This window comes from Copadichromis virginalis, linkage group LG16 (assembly GCF_057382275.1).
Source record: "Copadichromis virginalis isolate Kocher_CV1m ecotype Utaka linkage group LG16, C_Virginalis_male_GT1.1, whole genome shotgun sequence".
Taxonomy (NCBI): domain Eukaryota; kingdom Metazoa; phylum Chordata; class Actinopteri; order Cichliformes; family Cichlidae; genus Copadichromis; species Copadichromis virginalis.
The window spans coordinates 33,139,156-33,163,096 of NC_140633.1; the positions used below are offsets into that span (position 1 = coordinate 33,139,156).

A 23,941-nucleotide genomic window follows, 5' to 3' on the forward strand; every position below is an offset into this window, starting at 1 on the left:
CATAGGAAAAACATTTTATTGAAAAACATTTTCAGTTTGTAACAGACTGGTGGAATGTGTGTCATTTATCCTCACGTTGAACTTGTTTTAAAGTTTTGAATGTTAAAACCATTTTTCACAGCCTGGCCATCTCATACTGCGAGGAAAAGGGGAGAACCATGACATGACTAAAGAAAACCAGGGGGGACGAACAAACAATGCAAATATAATACTGTGTTACTGACAAACCGGACTGAACTCAAATTATCAACAGAACAGAAGAAAAAGAAGAAAGAAACAAAAAGAAACTAATTCAATAAATATTTATGGTACACACTTATGGCACAAATATGCAGCAGTCAGTTTGGCAACTTTTCTCTCTTTTCTTATTTTTTTTAAACCAAATTACAATGGAAACAGTGCAAAAGGGGAGGGAGTGGGGAGGACACGGGCTTTCCATCGAGCGCTAGCTAAAATACATAGCAAAAAATTCAAATTTTATACAAAACATCTTACTTTAAGAGTTTATAAAAATGATTTTATTGGGTTCTGGTCAATATTTACATAAGCTATTTACCAAAAAAGTAGTATGCTCTGTTTTACTGAAGTGAATTCCATTTTTCTGTACTTTTCGCTTCCATTTACGTTCCTAAAAAGGTGAATAAGGCTATTGTAACAACCCAGGATCCATATACAATACAAACATTAATGTATTTACAGTTTCTTACCTACAGAAGTACGGTGCAAAATTACTGAGTCAAGTGACCAAGGGCTGACCATACGAGCAAGGCATTTTACAGTAGCCTGAGGTGCTTCTCTTAGCTTGCGTGCTGAGACTCTCACGGCGTCGCTACGATATTTCCAAGCAGGTCGGAGCACACCTGTCGACGCTGGGAAAGCGTTAGCAAAGCTAAGAAAAGGACGCCAGATTCAAAGAAACTAATAAGATTGTCATATTCTGCCGCAGACAGACAGCAACTAAACAGCCATTTCTCTTTTCTTAAATACCTGTTTGGGTGTGATACATATGCTTTTTAATTGTTTCATTTTTCACAGTTTACCTTTGTACTACGGCACACGGTCAGAACAGAAGAGGTTCAAATAATACTAGAAACGATGCAGGAACTCAAAGCTAACAGCAGGCTTGTGTTTTGTGGTGTTGGTTTGTTGTTACATCTTTCAGTGGTTAAGAACACTTTCCATGGGTGTTTTTTTTTTTTTTTCCTCAGAATCAATTTAAAAAAATAAATAAGAATTGCATATTTGCAGATTTTGTAGCCTCTCAGAGGCACAAACCTCAGATCATACAAGGCTTGGCTTTTTCGGTGAAATTTGATCATGTACGAATGAGGATGATATATGCTCGGGGGCAGGCCTACGCCAAAGATATTCATGAATGTGAAGTCACTGAAATGCACACGCACACACTCGCACAATCACACGGAGAACATGAGGGGTGTGTATGAGGAGATTCGGGCGCACTGGGTGTTCATGGGAGTTATCCTTTGGGAGATGCTACACTGAGTGAGCGTGGGAGACACAGCTACTCTGCCCTTGTGTACACCAATGTGAGCTATTTAGGGTCAGGTTAACTCTCCTCCCCTGGTCCTCCTTCCCAGGACCGAGCCAGAAAGAATACGGGACTCAGATTAAAACCGTTTACTCTTGGTATTCCTTTAACTATCACCAAAAATATACGCATATAACGGCCGACAACCGTAAACTGAGCCGGAAAAATATGGGACTTAGCGGCTGATTCCTGTATTCTTTCCATTCTTTCCATCTTCGCAGTCAACTTGCTAATAATCTGTTAATTCGTAGCTGACTGAGTTGAAAAACTGTGGTGGTCTGTGGCTGACAACAGATTTTTTTTTTTTTATCAAGTGGGTAAAAATCTGAGACTTGGTAGCCAGTTCAAGGGCCAGTGGCCAGCTCCTGGTTTATTTTACTAAGTGGGGGAAAAAAATCCAGGATTTTTTTGGTAAAAATAAAATATGGGATCCGGTAGCCAACTCCTGGGAAAGAGACACCTCTATTCTGGAAAAAATACTATACTTTTAACCGAGTAAGAAAAAGAAAAATAACGGACTCAACAGCTAACTTGTGGAAAGAATACAGGACTTAGCGGCTGACTTGCGGGAAACAACACAGGACTCCCGTATTCTTTTCCGGACCTCAGCAGGATTCCGAGATATTAGATAATCAAAAACCTAGATTGCATATTGTGCACTTATACCATTAATATATTAACATTACTTCTTCTCCTTACCACCTGACCACACCTGTGCTCTGTATGTGTTTATCATAAATAAATTCTGCTTTTTATTTTTTTGTAATTTTTCATCTTTTAATGTTATTTTTTTAAATGTACATCTATTTAATAAAAAAAGGAAATAAATCGAAAACTCACAATATGGAAATGCTAATGAAGGAACAGTAACGATGTAAGTAGATGTCCCTGTGCTTTTTTTTTTTTTACATGTTTTTTTTTTTTAAAGGAGAGCACCGTTCACACTGATTTGGGGCCATTTATTTTAAGGGGGCCCTTTTATTCATCACTGGACCCCTTGGGGTAAACGTTACAGTACCTAGAGCTGTTTCAGCCAGCTAACTTCTGCAAGATCTCGGGCCTCTTGGACTTTTAATTCCATCACTTCTCCGTGTCAAGGCCCAGATCAGAGGTGACTAAATCTGCCGGGATACAGCTGCTCTCCCATCTCCATCTGTCACTGCGAACCTCTCTGTGGACTGCGAAGAGTGGAGGGGCCAAAGAAATAAAAAATAGGGGGTTAAAAGTGCTGCACTATAATGTGAAAGTCCTCCACTCTTCCCAGAAGCCACCTGGGTTTATTTCTTTTTTGGACACTCTTGCCATTCCGAGTCACCTGAACTATACCAGGATATGAAAAACAGTCAACCGTAAAAGGAGTGTGGGCGGGGTCTATTTTTCTCTTAAAACCTTCAAGTAAGAGAAGTGACAAAATGTGGGAATGAGGTGATCCACACTAACACCCAAACAGTTCACATCGAGAGGTGAGACAGTGTGTCTGTGCCCGAGGGTGGATGTGTGTGCGTGATGGTGGGTGGCAGGATTAATGGGGTGATGTCCGTGAGTCACTCAGGAAAAAGTCCCAGAGAGGATTGATGGGTGCGAGAAGCTCCACAGAGTCTTTTTCCGGCCAGTGAGTGTCAAGGGGCGAGGAGGCCGCCGTTTGGTGAGTCCACGGTCAGACCATATCCTCTTTTAATTCTTCACCTCCTCATTTTATTCCATCTCTTCTCCTTCTCGCTTTCCAAGCAGAAGTCTCTCTTTACGCGAGGAGAAAATAATTCCTTATCTCATCCTCCTCAGAAAACCTTCACACCTGTCTGTCCATCTCCAAAAAGAAAAAAAACCTTCCCGATCCCACAAACACTCCCACAGGAATGCCGGCTGCCGCAGTGCACAACACAAGACAACACTAGGGAAAGAAGAGAACGTCTTCTCTGCTTCCCGGAGAGCAGCAGCAGTGGCGGCGGCAGCAACAGCAGCAGCAGCGGTGGGCTTCACTACAGGGCCGCCACGCGTTCCCGTCCATGCCAAATCAGAGCGACAAGGTGTCAGCAAAACTCCCAGAAAGAAAAATAAAGTAGTGACAAAACATCAGAGGAGAGGAGGAGTTGACAGAGTGAGAGAGAAAAAGAGTGTTCATTAGCAGGGTGTGCCGGCCGCGCCTGCCGAAGCCAAAAACCCGCTCTGCTTCGTGAATTGTTCCAGTTCCTGCTTCCGCCTCAGACTTTGTAGTAGATGTTAGCCGGACTCTGAGGCGGCATCTCCTGAACTATGTAGACCGGGTGTCCGTAGTCACCGCTGACCTTCTCGTAGTGCGGGCAGAAGACGCTGTCAGCAGTCCTGAGCGGGATGATGATGTCGCTGGGCTCCGAGCCGTTATTGTTCCCGCCGCCTCCGCTCCGCTTCGGAGTTGCCAGGGTGCTTAGAGACAGCGTCGCTGCGTGTTGTGGTGAGTGCTTGCGGTGCCGCCGCCGGTACTTTAGTAGCAGCAGGACCAGCACGACGATGATGATGATTAAGATGACGCTGCCAGAGGCAATGGCCACAAAGATGGCCACCTCGGAAGGCATGACGTTTGAGGACTTGCCGTCGCTCCCGTTGTTTTCGTTGCTTTCTCTGGATGCTGGACCTGAAAGAAGAGAGAGAGGAAGGAATGATTAAGATGATGTCAGATTATTTGTCGTGCACGCTTTTTTTTCTCAAAAACACAGAAGCGGTAAAACAGCATATTAAGATCATTTTCATTAGCCCTCCCAAAACCGTAACTATGACTACAAATTTTTTTAAACATATTATAGTCTGCCAGATCCCAGGAAAAGCAAAGAAATAGTCAAATAAAGCATTATTAGTAATACTTCTTATAACCTAATGACAAAAATCCAAAAGCTATTACAATGCATCCAACTCTAACATGACACATTTCTGATTGGCTGGCCCTTATAAACAGTAGGTTTCAACAGCAGGTGGGTGGGGCTTCCGTGCCTATGACATCATACAGATCCAAGAATAGAAAAAAAACTGCAGTCTCTAAACTGAGAGCTTTTTGGCCGTCAGTAATAAGAATTCCCATCACGCATATGAGGGAAAATAAGGAAAAGCAGAATAGCTCAATGTTAAAATCGAAGCTGATAAGGTGTTTCTCTTCACCATGCTGCTGCCATGAGCAGCTGAGAGTGAAGCCTATACACTGAAGGCGTTTCTGTAAAGGTCACATTCGATTGGTGGCCATTCAGATTCAGCAAGTGAAAGCAGCAACCTTGGAAGTAGGGCAAACGCAGCCCGATGGGACAAACAACGGTTGGGGAGACGCAGGCAAAAACGGCACTTAGACAAATAGCATTTAGAAAGAAAAAAACAACAACTTAATTTTCCAGACTAATTGCCCTCGAAGGAAGAAAATCATAAAGAAATATTTGAGGTTATCATCATGGCACATCAGTTATGAAAGCCAAGCTGCTCTTACTCCTAGGGAATAGAACTCTAAGGTGAGCGTGCTCCCAAGAGATCCTGTTCTCGAGATGGGAGTTTGTTCGTGGGCAGGCCAGAATAATCGTGTCCCCTCGTCTGTGGCTACTTCCCATAGGGCCTCAAAGTGCTGTGGTAACAAGAGGGAGGTGGATATGGGATGGCAGGCAGCCCAAAGCAAGGACCCTTCGGTTGTTTTACAAGAGGATTATGCTGCCTCAGCCTGTAGCACCCTGACGCCCATATGCTCCGATAGGATGGAAGGATTTGATATTAAAAAAAGAAAATGAGAAACGAGAGCGAGATGCTGACGTCCACAGAGAGCAGAAGCTGAGCAAGGCCACGCCCTCACTGAACCACGACTGCTTATGTAGGTCAGCTTGTTTTTGTTCTTAACTCCTTCCTGTTTTTTTTGTTACTTCACTGCAGAAATTGCCTGATTGCCCAGTCCTGATTTTTTAATGTATCATTTTTTTATTTTTTACATGGGGAGATTGTGCTGTAATAGAGATAAGAGCTGTAGAAACTTGCAAGAACCGAGTCAGAATGGGTCATTAAGACACGGCAAACAGCAATCAGATCATTTTCTCGAAAAATGTCTCTTAATGTCCCGGGTTGGTGCTGGAGCGGGGCCAGTCTGGAGATACTGTGCAAGTCCTTGAAGGGGCCGGAGATGCCTATCAGTTTTAAGGGCAACATTCAATTACTAGCTGACCTTTCATTCCTTCACACAAACACACACTAACTCAGCACTATCTGCTCTGAGATGGGCGAACAATCATGCGCCCCAAATGCCAAATTGTTTCGATAAATCCTCCCCTCGATTACCTCCCTGTCTCTGTATTTAGAGTAATTCTTACTTGATTTCTCCAGCACGTCGTTGGGGTTGTAGGGCTCCTTGTTATCTGGGTGCTTGGGGGAGGAGGGTACTCTGGTAGGGTCTTTGGGTGAGACGGGGTCAGAAGGATCTGAAAAATGCAGATAAGAAGCACAAGGATTAAACCAGGGCTGTTATAATCCAAATCTCATGAGAAAACATGAATTTTAACTCAAATCCTAATATTTTTCTAAATCTAACAGGATAGTTTTTACTGTCTAAACGTATTAATACTTAAACCTAACCAAAAATTTTTTATTACCAGTATTAAACAGTATGTATATTTTTTACCGAACCGCGTGGTTTTTATTACCTAAATAGTGCCATTTATAATACTTTTCGTAATACTTTTAATGGAGAAATGCAAGATTCATTGCACTGCTCTCTGGTGTGAGAAGCAAGATGTTCCTTAAAAGTAAAAATGTAAAAGTGCATTCATATAAATTAGCAGATTTGAGACTGGAACACAAAAGACATCAAAAAGTTCAACTTTTGAAAGCTGAGATTATTTCACGAACATTCGTGAGACTGTGTTGGTTTAAACAAGGTGGTAAAACTAACAGAAGGAGTAATGCTAGGCTATAAAGAGTTTTTTATTTCTCATGGTGGTACAGCCAAATCTTTTCCACTGATTCCACATAAAGGCAAGCTGTTTTCCCTTCATGACTCTGATATGACTGTAATCAACCATAAAGAGCTGCTAATGGTTGAGTTTTAGCTTCCACAATGAACCCATATGGTTTTAAATGCTGATAAAGTGTCTGTCAGCGTACGTGTTTTCTGGTTTAAACGCCGAACACACACTAAATGACGGAGTCATTCGCCGAGCATCTGCTGTTATAATCTCCGGGCTGAACTCTGTGCCGGAACCGCTCTCTGTCGAACATCGCTTTCAATAAATGCAGTGATTTATGCGGAGCTCGCATCAACATTTATAAGAAAACCATTTTCACCGTCTGTTCTGTCTTTCCTTCGATTAATTCCTCCTGACCCTCAATAGAGAGGGTCGACCCCGGGAAATTACCTCTCTGGTGACAGACTGGTGAATAATTATTGGTCCAATATGTCTGAGGTGTTGCATGCAGAGGCTCACAGATCAGAAAACTGGAAAGCCTTCGACCAGAGCGTATAGGAGCAGATGCTACCAGTGCATGGAAGCATACGGGATTACGTGTGTCTGTTTGGTTGAATTAACTTCTGCTAGATTACATTTCCTGGCCCATCACAGCCCCAGGTGTCATGGAGACGATGCTTTAACACACGAGCCTGCAATCCAACTATGAAATACTCACTTTGTCCCACTTTCATGACAATCTTCATGGACTTGGTCTTGCACACGCCACCCTCCTGGTTGTCAATGCCCTCCATGGTGCCGTTAGATGTTGCTGCAGAAAGAGAAAAAGAGAAAGGTCTGAATTAGCCACCAGCGCCAGGGAAAAATCTGTAGCCACGAACGCCTTAAAGCTATCTCACAAAAACAGCCAAAGACAACAGCAGCAGCTCGGCGGCAAGACACGACTCACACCCCCGTTAATAAAAATCACAATTTGCCGTTCATCACCTCCTACAAACTGTATTAGCTCAAGTAAATGCGACAGTAATGTCTCTAACTGTGCTGACACGGAGGCAGTTAGAAGAGGACTGGGATGAGAGGGCCCATGCTGAAAATTCGGAGGCAGGAATATTGTAAGCCGTAAGCCCTTTATTAAAGACGAACACAGTTTTTAGATAGTGAAAGACATTAAATGCTTCAATGTATGATAAAATACTGAACTAAATTAAAGACAATTAAATGATTTGTTCACAAGTACAATTAAATATTTATATTTTAAAAAACAAAAACTGAAATTAGAAACCAAAGTCCCAGTCCCAGAAGTAAAGCTCGGCTTTTCCTACATATAAAAATATTTCGGCACCCACCAAATAGGTTCTGACCTTCTTCCAAAGGAACATCACCAGGACTGTGGGGTGGGTTTTAATTTACTCCAGGTTGAAATACAATGCTGTTTATTAAATACCAAGAAATAAGAAGAACAGGCTTCTATCTAGCTAACAGGCGTAACTATACGTGGACCGGTCGTCCGTGAGAGCAACACCTGGTGAGGGTGGGGATTCAGAACTCCCTTTTAACCATAAAAGGGAGTTCGGGTAACCTCCAGAAAAATTATATTAATTAAGGCATGAAGTAGTTTTTTAGTGCAACTCCAAGTGGCTACACCCCTAAGGCAAGCCTACCTACAGATTTGCTAAAAGGTATATTCTGGCCAAAAATGACTTCTGGCTCCCTCACAGTAAGACTGACCTTCAGAGCGAGTACCTCCTGATTTTTATATAGCTAATGGCAGTAAATATTTGGATGGCTCTCAAATGAAATGAATTACGAGATCTTAAAAAAATGTTTAGATACGAGGAAACAGGAACTCTGGAAAGGTGGACATGCACAAATATGGCCCACTGCTTCACCTCTCCGCTGCCTCTGGAGGACGCTGGCAGAGTTGCCGCTGAATCACAACAGAGAACAGGCAAACACAGAGAGGAGGATGAAGAGGAGGGGTTAGTGGAGCTTGTGGTCTATCAGGTCAGTAACACAGAGAGCTAACGAGCTGCCGGGGCTTAGTAGCTTGGCTTTCGGCCAGCGCTCAGTGGCCCGCATTCAGCGCCACTTACTCCCTGAAAAACATCATCACATCCCGATCGAAACAGGTCTGAAATTTTAACTGTGCCTCCTCCTCGTCCTTCCTCTCTTTTCTTTTCCTCCCTTGCCCAGGCACCAATCATTTTGATCCAAATCCACTGGATTCAATAAGACGGTGATGAGAGCGGACACAAAGAGCATGTTAACAAGGACTCCCTCCTCCTCCTCCTCTCTGGCTGACCTATGGCTTTCCAGGAGAGTCCAAAAAGCACATTACAGACAAAGCTCCTTATAGGCTCCTCGTGAGAGTGTGAGCGCTGATTTTATAAACCTGTTAGTTCAACACGCTTGAGTTTTAGTATCTTCAACCACCGTGAGGCATTAACTACTGTCACCTCCTCTTCTTCTTCTCCCCTTTTTGCCCCATATCACCATTTAACCCATCGGTAGCTGAAACACCTCTCTTTTTTAAAATAAACCCCTTTGTAATCTAATCCCTCTCAAACACGGCTGCACCAAATAAAAACACACTTCAATCTGGAGTCATTTTAAACTTTTAAATTCTTCTTCTTCCCCTTTAAATGTGAAAACACACACTCTCCGTGTGCCAAGGCTGCAGTCCAGGCGAGCCTGACTTGGATTTAAACAGAATGTGATTGTTGAATCGGCTCAGGCTGGCTGAATGACCAGGCCCTCCTCGGCCAGCCCGGCAATTGGCCACTTTTTCCCACTATCTGGCTAGCATTAACCAGCTAATCCATCCTGCTGGGGGTTTGCTTGGTGGAAAGAAGGAGGGGGGGGGGGGGGGGGGGGTGAATGGGACAGACCCCTCAGAAAATTAATTTAGTCACCAACTACCACTAGAAAGAGGAGGTGCGTGACCTTCGGGAAGCACGGGGAGAGAGAAAAAGAGCGGAAAAGGTCAGATTTTCCTTCAGAATTGGCAAAAGAAAGGCCAGACTGTGACAGCTCGTAAAGTCACACACCTTCACAACAAATGGGAGTCGAAAAGAGTCCTCACTCAGTGAAATCAGCCTCAAGCAAATCCCCCATCCTCACCCTCCTAACTTCATTTTCTCCTGTTTATCAAATCAAGAGGGTGGAAAATCACCCCGTGTTTAACGAGACAGTCAATTGTGAGCTGAGCTGCAATCCAGATAAAGACTGTGAGAGCAGCTCTCAGCTGGTTTTAATTTCTTTTCTCCTAAACAGCGAACAGCAGGAACAAAAATAAGGAAACCTTGAGGGCTCCAGATTTCTCAGCTGACTCTATGATAAGCATGTGATGCTTTAGAGAGACCACGAAGAACAAACTACAGCAGAGGAGGGACAGAAGATAACTACCTGGATTCTGCTGGTTCAGAGCCGCTGTGGTTTGACTAATATGAACACATTAGCACAGGGAAGGATGGCGAAAGAGGGTAAAATAGTTCATGTTCACCTCTCCCCAGTGGGTTGAGACAAACGTGTGACATGGCAGGAAGAAGATGCTGAAAACAGACCTAACTTCAGAAAAGAGAACGTCTAAGATGATCCATCTACAACATGATCATAATCTCAGCCTGCCCGAGTGAGATTCTTCTCTGAAACGACACCGTGAGTTTCTAAAGATGTGCTGCACAATGAATGGCCTCATTTAAAAAAAAATTAAAATAAATAAATAAAAAAAGCTGTCTGAGAATGACTCCTGGAAAAACGATGAAGAGACCCTCAGATCCGGAAACACGGTCGATATGTCATCACTCAAAATGCAGACTGGGATAATGTGGCACTATGAGGTCTTGAAGATCATTCAAAACAAAAATGTTCCTCTAATTCCGGATTTACCACTCTTTTGACATTTCCGAGTCCCGATTTGAGCCTTTCCCCTGATCTGGTTTTACGTAACTCTCAGCAAAAAGATTAATTATTTGTATTTCAGCTTTGTAAAACTGTCCCGCTCATGCTGCCAGATTCCCTGAGTATAATTAATACACAATGCACTGCCGAAAGACAAAGCTGGGCCGCCCATAAATAGTAGAACAGAGACATGGCGGCAGACGGCGGAAAAAAACGATGGATGGATGGATGGATAGAAGATGTGATTACCAGCCGTCGTGCAGGTCACGGGCTGGTTGGCGCCCATCACAGCAGCGTGTCCTAATGGATCGTGACAGGAAGGGTCGGCAGTGACCCCCGGAAAGAGGTCGCGGCAGAGCCGGGTCATCGTGAATATCAACGCTCGCTCACAAATACGATTTTAAAAGCAGAGTGACACGAAAAAGAAAAGAATCCACGTTTTGACGCATGCATTCAAATTCTTTCGATCAGACATTTAACGAGGAAAGTCTTTCTCACGAGAAAGAGGAGGAGAAGGGTGACGGTGGAGTTTTGGCTCCTCCTGCCCTCTTTAGCTCATCTTTCCCTTACTCTGTCTGCTGCTATCCTCCCTTTCTCCCTCGTTAGCTCCCTTTCTGCCCCCTTTCCCTCCACATTCATCTCTCTCTCCCTTTCTTCTTCCTCTTCGGCTCATGTAATCATCTCGCTCGCAAGCTTCTCGGCTGCAGGCCACGCTGCCGCAAACAATCACATCAAACTCATCTGCTCCCAACTGCAGCAGCATTGTGTGCGGCTGCTTCAAAGAGGCACGCAGGCCGATACAGGACACACAGCTGCATCTTTAAACGTATCCGACCAGAAAGCCCCGAACGTAAAGAGCGGCGAGCAGGGAGGTCGAACGTGCCTGTCTAATTTCGGCCGAGCTTTGGCACAATACTCAACGCGAGGCAGCGCTAGCTAATCCAATTGGTTGAGACTCCAAATCTGTGGCATTGGTGCGGGGGCCTCGGCAATTGTGAGAAGAAATGGAGGATTAAACAGCGCTTAATTAATTACGTATCAAGCGCTGCTTTCCAAAACACTAATGAAATGCTCGGCGTGAACTTTCCCGAAGCTGTGTCACACTTCGATGGAAGTCTGTATATCAGTTGACAAACACACACACAGGAGCTTTCAGTTTAAACAAGCCAGACTGCAGGGCTACTTTAGGCCCAGCTATGGCACTTGTCAGGCATGACTCCAAGAAAACTGCAAGTATGGGCCACATTTGGCCCTAACATTCAGTCCATTTGGACCAATTCCAAGTCCAAAGTTGGTCCAGAGGTGGACTAAACGACCTATAGCGTTCCTAAAAGTAGAAGAAGGATGTTTGGAAGTATTATCCTAGATTCACCCCAAACGTGGACCTACACAGGCTAAATGTGGACCTGAATCGGTTTTATCAAGATTAGCCAGATGCAGACCTACTCAGCCAAATCCGGGCAACCTTCAGTTCAAGCGGGGGTTAAGGTTTACAGGAAGTGTTTTGTGGGCCACACCACACCTGACATTTGATCCACGTAAGGTGGATCTGGGCCAAACATTAATTTGTATCTGGAATGGTGTTGATTAGGGTTAAGTGTCAACCCCACATGGTGGCTAATGTGCGCTAAAATGCTCCCAAAAGTCAAGGCTGACATGTGGGCCAAATGTGGAACCACACATATTGTGGACCTACATGGGCTAAATCATGCTACATATCAAATAACGAACACAGATGTCACACCACACCTGACATCTGGCTCATATGAGGCGGATCTGTGGCTCAGGTGCGGCTGCCAAACGTGCCCTGAGTCAGCGCCGTCATTTAAGGCCAAATGCGGGAAAAGCACTTAGCACTGTCTCAGGTGCTGGCTCGCTTTAGCGCTGCAAGGTAATGGCAACTGCACGCATCTTTTTTCTTTTCTTTTTTTGTTGTTGTTGATGTTTACTCGTGCAAAGCACCACCATGCAGCTGTTAAAGCTGCAGAAGTGGGACCAGAGCTAACAGAGGAGAAAAGTGAGGCAATTAAAAGTAAAACTCTCCCTCTCTCCCCTCTTCGGGCTATGTATTAGCATTTTGAGGGGAGCTGTGAAGGGAGGAGCGAGGATGAATCTGCAAGAACTGCAAAATTGGATTTTCCGACCATGTTTTTTAAGAATTGAACTTTCCCACCGCCCCTTTCTCTTCCAACTTGTCGACTCGGCAGGACGCTGAGTTTCTTTAGCGTGAAACTGAAGGATTTAGAGAGCGAGAAGGACGCACAGCGGACGCAACCTCGGGCTCCGCGCTGTGTAAACACCAGCTCATCAATAATTAACATCAGCTTTTGAGGTGGAGGGAGCCGAGGAGGAGACATCGCGTCAGTCAGAAGCCTTTGTAGTCCATGTGCACCTCCTCTAACACCAAAGTGAGCATACAGAAGCTAAAAGAAACATCTAACCTGCTATATTTACCTGAATACAAACCTCACCTGCAACACAGTTCAAGTACCTGTCAGGCATGCCCCACCATGCAAATAACCTGCAGCTATGACCTGTTAGAGCAGCTACTCTTACATGTTTGCTTGAAGTTAAGAGGAGGGTGTTGTACCTGCAAACCTGTTACCTGCACGTTTGTTTTGCAAACATTCGGCCTCCTGGATAAAAAGCAGTATTTCCTGCTCTCCTTTCATCCCCTCTTCTCCCTGCTTTCTTCCCCTTCCTTCACTCAGAAATATGGCCTTCCCCTTCTGTGACAGCTCACAGATGGCAGTGGCAGAGACTCACAGATGGTCCCCCCACCCTCCACCCTCCGTCAGCGCCACACAGATGGTTCAGTCCACCTCCCGTGTTTCAAACCAGGGGGCCCTCGCTAAGCCCCATACCAGCTTCCTCCCAGGATGGTGTTAATGCTGCACATCGCCAGCAGTCAGCAGCCACACCTGCACCCACAGGACTACAACCATCAAGATAATCAAAGATGATTTTACAGTCACGGGAAACAACACCCAACTTTAAATTTAAACGGATCCAATATGTTTATTTAATAGTTGGATTTTTCTTGGAACTTTGGATTTTCCCTAACTTCTCCTGGAAGCATTTCTGTTTCGATGGCCATCTTGGCAACACCTCAGGGCAGTTATTTTAAAACGATGAATGAATGAGGATAAAGCCACAGGTTTAACTCTATGGTAACCCAGACTTAAAAAGTTTGCTGACTTTGTATAAAAACGAACAACATCATCACTGACTGGATTCAAGCTTAAACATTAACATTTTGGCAACTAGCATGTTGTTGATTTTGAGCCAGAAGTGATTATCTAACAAGTAACATGGAAATAAAAAACTGCCACACCTTTAATGTTGCAAACTTTAAGCCTTGATACAATTTCATGAACCTGTACTGTGCAACAACACGATTGGCTATTTGGGACCAATCAGCCACAGTCTTCTTCACCGTCTTTGCGCTGAATTTGAAGAATCTACAGAGATCAAACTAGACTCTGAAATTTAAGGTATATATCTGTTTAAGGTTAACTCCCCCTTTAATTTATGTAAGCTATAATCTACCCCTCTGTGGATACTTACAGATGATGTAGTAGTCCCTTCCCCTGAAGAACTCCAGTCCCCACAGGTTGGGGCTGAACTCCTGAAACTTCAGGGTAAACTTGACGTCCTGGTCGGGCTTGACGCAGTTGAGCAGCGGCGTGTCGGCCTTGGTGATGGTGCAGCTCTCCAGCTGCTCCCTGGGCACCATGTACACCTTGTAGTACTCCACACCCTCGCCAACCCCGCCGTCCACACGTGGGCACACAATGTCCAACTTATCCCCAATCTGGGGGTATAATACCACGCCTTGGCCTGGCACGAATCTGAAAGGAGAGAGGGATGTTAGTGAGGCACCGAAGAACTGATGAGAAGTCATTCATTGTGCACTGTGGATTGGAGTGTTTGCCATTGAGCCTCTCCATACTCACAAAAAAAAAAGAAAAGTCGGTTTAATAATTGATGTGGTAATTACTGATTGTGTCCATTAATTTTGGATGATGAAGGATAATGGAGGAATGGGAGCTGTGTGTGAGTGTGTGTGTGTGTGTGTGGTACAAAGTGACCCCAGTATCTGCAGATAAAAATCACTGAGCTTTTCTGGAAAGAGCGAATAATTAACTGGATAAATGAGGAGAAGGCGGCACGGTTGAGAAAATGGTGGAACATCGCTAGAATACAAAACAGGAAATTAAAAAAAAAAAAGAAAACTGTAAAAGCTCATCTCGGAGTTTCAGCAAATCCACAACAATACTGTCACAGAGAGGCAGAGAGCCTGGAGGGTTGCAGCTGAATTTCCCTAAATTTCTTCCCAAAGTAAAATAATGTTGTCATTTAGTTTCCGAGTGATGAGAGCCCCTGCAGCATTCCAGTGACTACACACACACACACACACACACAGACACACACTCAGAGGTGAAGCCTCGTATTTATCTGCTAAACAAATTTTCCCCCATGCTCAAACACAATTTGGAGCGCTAACCACGGACACCCTGGAGGCTTTTTACGGTGTGCTGCGAATACCGGTGCACGTAAACTTACTTGACATGACTCATTACATGTATTCTCTGCTTGTCATGTATATAATGTGTCTCTCTAATGTATTTTGTATAATTTGCCTAAGGGTGTAAGTGCAGCAAGTTTCCTTCTTAAATTATTTTATTTTTGAACATTAATATGCACAGTTCCTATCAAAAAAATAAACAAATGATACAAAAGCTACTTGATCATTTACTGCATCTTTCTTTTGCTTTTGTTGAAGATGGAATAAAATAATTTAAGGCACACATGGTATAAAATAACAATAAAGAAAATGTGGAATGAATTATTGATATAGAAAAAGTTGCATGAACCAGCAAAATGGTAGAGTTGGGATGGTGATAATGGTATATAGCAATAAAGTAAAGGTAGGATAAAAAAAATGATTGGGTTTGGATAAAGTACCAATACTGTAACGGACACGGTAATATTTTAATAATTCTTAACCCTAAACTATCAACAAATTATTAACAAAAAGATTTTAAAAACAATATTATTTGAGAAATTGCTTTGTTAACGTTCATTCTCATCATGTTTTTCCCCTCACAAACCTGCATCCCTTCATACATATTTACAGTAAACATAGCATCTCTGAGTGAACTCTGACCTCTGCCTGAAGGGTCGGCTCATTTCTGAAGCACTGAGATGGAAAACAGTCCTCTGAGCTCCAGGATTTCAGTTTTTTGTTTTTTTTTCTTTAAAGCTGACTACAAAGACAGGCACCGCAGGGCAGCTGCACAACCTTTACACAGGAGACCTGATTCATAATTAACATATTTTACACAGGAATACGTGTTTTAATGGCTCTGTTTCTTTTCTCATAAGTATACTGGTTCCTTTCTCTATTGCAAATATTATTACATTTTCTAATGCGCATAAATATGACTTTCAAAAAGGAGCATCATCAAAACGAATCGTTATAGTCGAGCTGTTTTTCCCATCCTCCACGACTTCTACGCTTTATTATACGCTTTAATCCTGCAACTTTGGTCTGTTAGCCATCACGTTTAAGTGGGAAAAAAAAACAATGTTAAAAAACAAAAATGTACTTCCATACAACTTTCCATGATCTTTGCCACAGCAATGATCAGTTCTCGTAAAGTCCTGTAGTCACGAAAACATAATCGATTTTCCCTGTTTTTCATGCTAAAACAACATCCAGGACTAAAAACATGGTCTCAGGTGTGAGCCACGTCCTCTCTATCTCTGAATGTGGACTTCTTTGACCTTTTAAACAGGGAACATATTCATTTAATGTACACAAACACCAATCAGGAACATTTTAGACTAGAAAGAACAATAACTGCAGCAACATGAAAAACCCGTAATATCTGTGTCCAGAAACGTTATTCAGTAGTTTAGAGTTTATGACTATTTCACGAATTTCCATGAGACTGCTGGTAATAAAACATCTTCAGTATGGAGAATGACATCTTTTCTCTTAGGCTTAAAAAAATATAGAAATTTGCAAATCTGTCAAGGCTTGAAAGATATCTGCTGTTACTGTACAGTATGTCATATCATATACAGTGGCTGCTTCTCTTCTTCTGCCTGTCTCTATCGCTCTCTCTTTGTCTTTGAAACGTCCACATGCACACACACATACATTATTCCTCTGCATCATCTTCCCCGCTTCCAGTACAAGCACACACACATGCAGTGGATAACTAGGCCGAGCGAATATTTTCTATGCCCCCCGCCCCCCTCCAGAGACACACTCTGTGAAGATACAGTACGACCAGTGGTGGACAGACAGTGAAGAAGAGGAGAGGGAGAGAGGAAGGGTATGCAGCACCATCTGGCATCATCATCTCGTGTGTGGATGTGAGGGAGGATGTGGAGGGAGGGAAGGTCCTCTGAAGAGCCTCGGGGCTTCACTCGAACACAAATACTGTAGAGCTGTGCGCTTTAAAAACATGGACGTGTATATGTGTGTGTGACTGGAAGTGTTCATTCATGCGTGCAAGTGGGCATGTGTGTTTGTACAGGGGTAAAAGCAGGCAGGCATGCATGTGCTCATTTTAAACGTCTATAGGGCAGATTTACTAACAGGCCTGCACCCGTGGAAAACCGACTTTGGGATTTATTAAAGAGCTGCAGTGACGTTAGCAGCTGAAAGGCACGGACACGGTTGTTTTGTGTATGTATCTGAGAGCACAAAAGCTCCCCGTTAACAGGGCATTATTTAAGGCAGATAATGATGGCCAGAAGATCAAAATCAAGGCTTCAAAAACAACAATTAAACCTCCTTTATGCTAGATCAGACTAAACCCACCCTGATTCTAGCTACAAACCTGAAACACGACTTTAAATTCACATAAAATATTTTAAAAACGTGTGTTTTGCCACACACAGGCACACGCCTCCTGAACACACATACACAGATGAAGCGAGTTAATAATTTCCGATGTTTTTCCGATAGCAAATTTGATCAAAACCTCTGTAACAATATTATCAAGCAGGGTGTAGGAACTCCTGCTCTGCTGCCATCAGTGCTATCTCTACAGGAAGCTAGCTACTAGCAAGAAATCAAGCATGACTCAGATATTTAAGAGCCACATGAATACACTGCAACGGCAACATTAAGCAGTTATTAGACCTCGCCGGCTCCTCCTTTTATGCCTCAAACACCCACTTTAGTATGACTTCAGCCCCATAATTTAAACAAATAGCAACACCCAGGGCTACTGTACAGTTTTAAAAATCACAAGCAATCCTGTTTAAGACAACAAAATAAAAACAGAACCCAGCAATTGTCAAAAGAGCATATTACAGTCCATGTAACAGACATTATCTGATGCTTTTATTTGCCACAGTAAAGTGACAGTAAAGTGAATCTTTTTAGGAGATTTTGGACTGTAGATCTAAAATGACCTTTGACATCAGGAAGGTTTTATATTTTTAGTGTTTTACAAAAGCCTAGTTTGAATTTTGGAGGTGGCATTGCTGTTACATTGCTTTTATTTCCCTTAATCTGTAAAAAAAAAAAAAAAAAAACTAGTTACATGCATGTACTCACAGAAAAACAACTATATCTCAAAATAAAATAATAATTAAGGGATAAAAAACTCAAATAATTAATCTTACTTTCTCTTAAACACACCATCAACAAATGCAATGCCTACAGTGAGTTAACGAGAAACTTGAGTCATTTTCAGTCTAGCGGGATCCTTGTCACCACTTTATGCGTTAGCCGGAGGTAAAAACACAATCATCCATCATATTTCAGATAAAGTGCTCATAAAGAGAGAGTTCAGCAAAAAAGAAAACCAGTAGCTGCTTAAAAGGGGCTGAAAAAGAAACACAAAAGGACAACAACACGGTGTTACCGGATACCTGGCCCCCCGGTGGGCAGGTAAGGCCGAATACAGAGAGGCTGATGACAATGCCAAATGGGGACACACAAAAACAAGCCTGCCCCTCCACCTCATGATTGTAAATGCATTTGACCCCCACCGTGCTATAAGGCCCCTCACCCCGTCTATAGTGCCCCCCCCCGGCCATCATAAATATTCCTGAACCAAAAGAGCCCCAAGTATTCTGGCACGCATTCTTCAGAATAAAAGAAAAGAACTTCCACAACATGTTTACCAGCTTATAGGGTGCTGATTTCCTCATTAAAAAGATGACCTTTGACCTTTAATGGACTGCTGTTGTTTCTGCAGTAAAAAGTCACATGATGCTAAACAAGTCTGTTTCTTTTTGACCACGGTGGTTAAACAGGACCTTTACTTCACATTATTTTAGTTTATGTCATTTGATCAACTGGAAATTTGTTATGTAAAGTATGTTTTAATCTACTGCCTCCATTTTAGTCACTGACATGGAATAAAAACAGAAATGCCTTTTCTATGACGGGAGGGAGAAGCTAAGTACTGTTAACGCAGAGTGAAAGCCCTGAATTCAACATGTTACGTAAGTAAAAGCAGTTAACTATTATCCAGAATAACACATTAAAGTATTAAAAGATACATGAAGCTATGACTAGATTATTATCTCACATTAACCCATAAAAAACTGGATTTTATGGTTCATTAAAGGGTTGAAAACTCTGACATCAAAAGCACATTAAAATAATAAATTTACTGTAAAATCACTAATCCAAATGTTGTTTTCGCCCTTCAGTCTGTGTGCAAAAATCTTATTTTTCAAATATATCTAACTAGCATTTTGAGTTTGAAACTGTAATAAACTTGCCTCAAAACACCCCGCATTCAACATGTTACGGCAGTAAAAACATGTAGGTATAATCTCAAAAACATCAGTTAAAGTACTAAAAGACAGATGATGACATGACTGCATTTTTCCCACTTGCGTATTCATTTTAAAAACAGGATTTGAAACTGCAACTAATGACGACTTCGATTATGATTTATCGAATCAACGAATTTTAGTTATGATTCATTAAAATGTTTGAAACTGTGAAAAACACTGTGGTAAGAGCCCTTAACGTGCCAATTTTCTGTCAGATCACTAATCCCCTCCTTTGTTATATGCTATACTCAATGATCTTCACATGTTTGTGTGTGAAAATCGCTCAGAAAAACGTACTGTAGTAAAAATTCAGTATTTTCCTGTGTTGGTGATGTACTGGAGCACAACAAACTACAGCACTTCAGTCATGAAGCGGTGGAGAAAACATGTTAAAGTATCAGGCAACAGCCAAAATTAAAAGATGAAGTAAAAGAACCTGAAAATCCTTACACGTACCTGCTGAACCCACGAACAGGAACTGAACAATAACCGTGCCTTCTCAGGAATCACTCTAAACGCACTTTACACGAGTTTGACAAGAAAAACTGAAACTGATCAAAAGAAAAATGTCCCTGTGACTCAAATGACTGATTTTTCATATCGGATTCATAATAAAACAGGAGTTCCCAGTTTTGCACCACTGGAGCACATTTTGAATTTTACATAGATTTTATTGTTAACAAATGAGCTGATTAGATCCTCTATTAACCGACTTGTCTGTAAACAAGTGAATGCTGTTCATAGTGAAATTATTTAAGAGAACAACGTCTTCATGTTTTCTTTGTGGAAATCTGAATTTTCATTGTAAGCTGAAGCTGTCAGAGGAGTTACGTGAATTTAAAAGTGCAAAGAACAAAAGTAAAGGTGTGAAAAGAAAAGTTCTTAAAGGGCATGTAATGGAGTTCATAACACTACTAACTTGGCCCCGTCTCTGTCTGTTAATCTTACTGCGACTTCCTGGTAAAATGAAAATAAAAATCTAAAAATAAACATCCCAACACTGCCTGCGCCACTGAAACACAACGTCTCAGCCTTTAACCCTCCAGAAAACTGTGGAAAATCTTCTATATTTACGTTTATTTGTTTGATTATTCAGCAAAAAGCAGCTAGATTTCTGTCAGTAATTTCAAAGTTTACAGAAAAGCTTTGTGTCACCCTCACACCAACAATTTAAACCTGTTAAAGTCAAATACTTGCTGTGTGTAAAAGGACCGAGGGTGTTAGGAAGCCGTTAAACGACAGTAAAGGTTTCCTACGGGGCAACAAAACCTGACCAGAGAAACCGGTTTAAATAAAATAATCAAAAATTCTAATCCATACAGCAATAATCATTACTATCACACATACAGCTTTACAAATTCATATTCAGAAGGTAAAAAAAGATCAAAGTCAAAGAGCCAACTTTTCTTTTGTTCCTGTTATAACTGGATACACAGTCAGATTGGAGTAAAGCGCAGGTAAAAACAAATAACACAAAACAATAAACCACAAACACGTAGGTGGACAAGGTGGGTTTTTAAAACAGCGGGAAGAAAAATAACACTTGCATATTTTATATTTAGTTCAACAAAATCACACTGAAGACATTGAAAGCTACAGCTGAAAAGGATTTCTTTCATTTATGTGTCAGAGTTTTTGCAGTTTCTATTGTTTGAGGCACTTAAATGTTAAAATTCATTAAATCTATGTAAATAAATATAAAATCAGAATGGAGTTAGTTTAAAAATATGCACATAAGGCATAAATTAATGATTTTCACTCCTCCCCGACACACTTAGTTTACTTTACACTTCTGTTGTGACAAACTGCCAACTTTTTTACTACTTCACATACTTATCTGTTAAAATACTTAACTATTAAAAGTTTTTCCCCAACAACTGTTAGTGAACAGGCAGAAAATCACAGGGAGAGGAGCTGGATGGAGACCCCGGGCCTCACGGGGCCTCTGTGACGGCGCAGAGAGGAGGCGAGGACAGACGGGGTTCATCTCTACAGCAGCAAAAAGGAGTTCAAGATTTTTAAAGGTTTAACTTTGCTGTGATGAAAGTGACATAAATCAGGCTCACAGGTAGGCGACACTTGAGTGAGTCTTCAAAGGCTTACATCTGTTTTCTCGTTTATCTTCTAAGTGTTTTTAGTGTTTGTGGAGGGCAGGGTAACAAAAGGAGCTCAATGGTAAAAGAAGAAAAACAAACAGAAAGAGGAGCATCCTGTTTGTCCCTCCACTCCCTCTATTTTCAGACTTTCTGGTGGATTTGTGTGACCAAATGGAGCCGCTGACCTCTTCCTGCGGCCCTTAAGTCATGAGCAAACGGCGAGGGGAGCTGGATGTTTAGCTGCAGCGAGGGTTAATCGCCCTCTGTCGGACGAGACGTAGTGGCCTCGTATCTTTCATCTGACCCTAGGCAGCTAAACATAACCATCGTAATCACCCAGAGAGATTTTCATCTTCTTCTTCTCTCCCTGTTCTTTCATTATATAGAGGCAATCACGAACTGCTTCTCCAACTTTTCATCTGAATCATCTTTATGCCTGAGACTGAAATGCTAAATAAACATTGGGTTGGCGTTAAAACGCAGAGGAATCCAGCCAGTATGCTGACACTGACGCTGGAATAACATTGATTTATAGCTGCTGTAATTGTGATTGGTTGAGCATCTGTTTCTCTGACAAACAACGTTGAGGCAACACATAAACCTCCTCTGTAAATATGTCAGGCCAGTATTTATTTATTTTCTAATGTCTTAAAAACTGAATATTCATCAAACACATGCATTTTATTTTTACTTACACTGTATATGTAATCATTCGTGGTTTTATTAAACACCTCTAACACTTAACCAACTAACATAACTAATGACAAATAAAACATGAATTATTTTACACCACTGCCCTCAAGGAAGTAACACTAACTTTAGTCATCTCAATTAGCTTACCAGTCAGACAGTATCAGTTAGCCTGGACTGGTTAAGTTACCTAGGATCAGCTAGGTTTGGCTCACTCAGTTAAGTTTGCTACTATTTCAGTTATCTAGGATCTGTTAAGTTAGCCAAGATCACTTAATTAAAACTGGCTATCTTAGCTAACTGATACTAGTATCAGTTAGCTAAAACAGATTAAGTTAGCTAGGATAAGCTAGGTTTAGGATAATGAAAGTTAGCTAAAATTACTTAAGTTAGCTAAAATAGGTTAAGTTAGCTAGAAGAGGTTAAGTTGACTGGTATCAGCTGGCTTGGACCAGCTAAGTTAGCCAGGATCAGTTAACTAGGATCAGCAAGGTTTGCTAATCTTTGAATTATCATGGTTCAGTTTACCAAAAAGCAGTTGTGTTATTTAGGATCAGTTAAGGATAAAATAAGTTAGCAAAAATACTACTACTAACAATTTTTTAAAATTATTTTCTACTGTAGTATAGTTATATTTCAGTTGCTCTAACAAAACAGACACAAAAACACTAGAATCGGACTCCTCGTCACTCATTCAGGAGGTTTCTGCATCTCTGCGCCCCCACCCTCCGTCCCTCCCTGCATCCCTCCACATTCACAAAAGGACCCTGAGAGGTGCCCCTGTCGCTGCCCGGTCACAAAGGGCCTTCGGGGGCTGCTGTGTAATCTCTTAATGAAGTGCAGAGGAGGAGAGGGAGCGCTTCTTTTACATAAAACCATGTAAAGCAGGCCTCGCTTTTGTTTCTCCCTCCCAACTACAAAATGGATTACCACACGAAGGAGGAGGAGGTGGTGAGGAGGAGGGGGTCATTCTCTTGTTTTTTGGGGGGGGGTTTTGGTGTTGTTTTTTGAGGGCAGTAAAGTAGTAAAGCTACAACAATGAGGCTTAATCCTTCAGATTTCCAACATCCATCCTCAGTTGAATAGTCAAAGAGGAGGAAGAGGAGGCAGGGGGAGCTCGACCTGTTGATGAAGACACTAAGGACTTTCAGGGTGTTATTTAACCCAAGCAAAAGACGGAGAGTTTAAAAACTACCAAAAAAAAGAAAGAAAAAGAAAAATCAGCCAATGAGATCATTGTGTGACCTCTGACCTCTCCACTCAGACACAGGAATACTTTTGCTTTCTCCCCCCCCTCCTGTTTGTCTGCTTATCAGAAGGATTATTCTTAAAGGTCTGCATAAAAATCTGAAGAACTGAGTTTAACTTAGACGTGATGATCTTCCAGAGCTAATCTAGATCCAAATCAGGGAGTTTTTAGAAGGAAACGTTTGACATTTTCAGTCAAATGTCATAAAAACTGACTTTTTAAAAATAATAAGAAAAATAAATAAATAAAACAAACTAATCCAGTTCCTGCAGGTGAGGGTGCTCCTACGTCTTTTTAAAATAACTACATAAATAAAACTGAACTGAAAGTATTTTTACTAAACACTGTCTCAGGTGTGCAAACTTCAAATACTTAAAGATTTAATTTAAAGATTAATCACAGCAATCTCTGAAATAACCCGAAGATAAATAAAAATAAATTAAATTATTTAAAGTGCGCACACACATAAAATAATATTTTTGATCAAGATTAGCCTCTAAAGGTCCAGACTGAACCAGCATCTAAACTGCGCCCTGCACCAACACTCGCCTTAATGAATTTTTAAAAAGCGCATTTTTTGCGCGTCTTTTCTGAAATTGCGCTGATTTTCTGCGTCACAAAGGAACACAGCGCCAGTCAGGTTAAAGGCGCACATTTCCATGACTTACACCTGTTCTAGTGCGACCACCAACCAGAAAACGTTCCCGCTCTGGAGCCTTTTAGCTGCAGGAGTTCGCCCGTG

The 23,941-nt window shown here is 41.9% G+C and overlaps 1 protein-coding gene and 1 long non-coding RNA gene across 3 annotated transcripts in view; one reads left to right on the forward strand and one right to left on the reverse strand.

The window, feature by feature from the left end:
- efnb2a (ephrin-B2a) overlaps positions 1 to 23,941 on the reverse strand; it is a 25,783-nt gene continuing 1,842 nt past the window's right edge. Inside the window, exons 3-6 of the mRNA XM_085434442.1 lie at positions 13,915 to 14,198; positions 7,166 to 7,258; positions 5,857 to 5,964; positions 1 to 4,160 (exon numbers count right to left, since the gene is read on the reverse strand). Of these exons, the coding sequence (XP_085290568.1) occupies positions 3,751 to 4,160; positions 5,857 to 5,964; positions 7,166 to 7,258; positions 13,915 to 14,198 (895 nt within the window). The 3' untranslated portion in view covers positions 1 to 3,750. The remainder of the gene's footprint in view (positions 4,161 to 5,856; positions 5,965 to 7,165; positions 7,259 to 13,914; positions 14,199 to 23,941) is intronic.
- Positions 21,075 to 23,941, forward strand: part of LOC146691155 (uncharacterized) — a 7,977-nt gene continuing 5,110 nt past the window's right edge. For both annotated transcript variants that reach the window (XR_014915548.1, XR_014915549.1), the window contains exon 1: positions 21,075 to 21,232. This is a non-coding gene — a long non-coding RNA (uncharacterized LOC146691155). The remainder of the gene's footprint in view (positions 21,233 to 23,941) is intronic.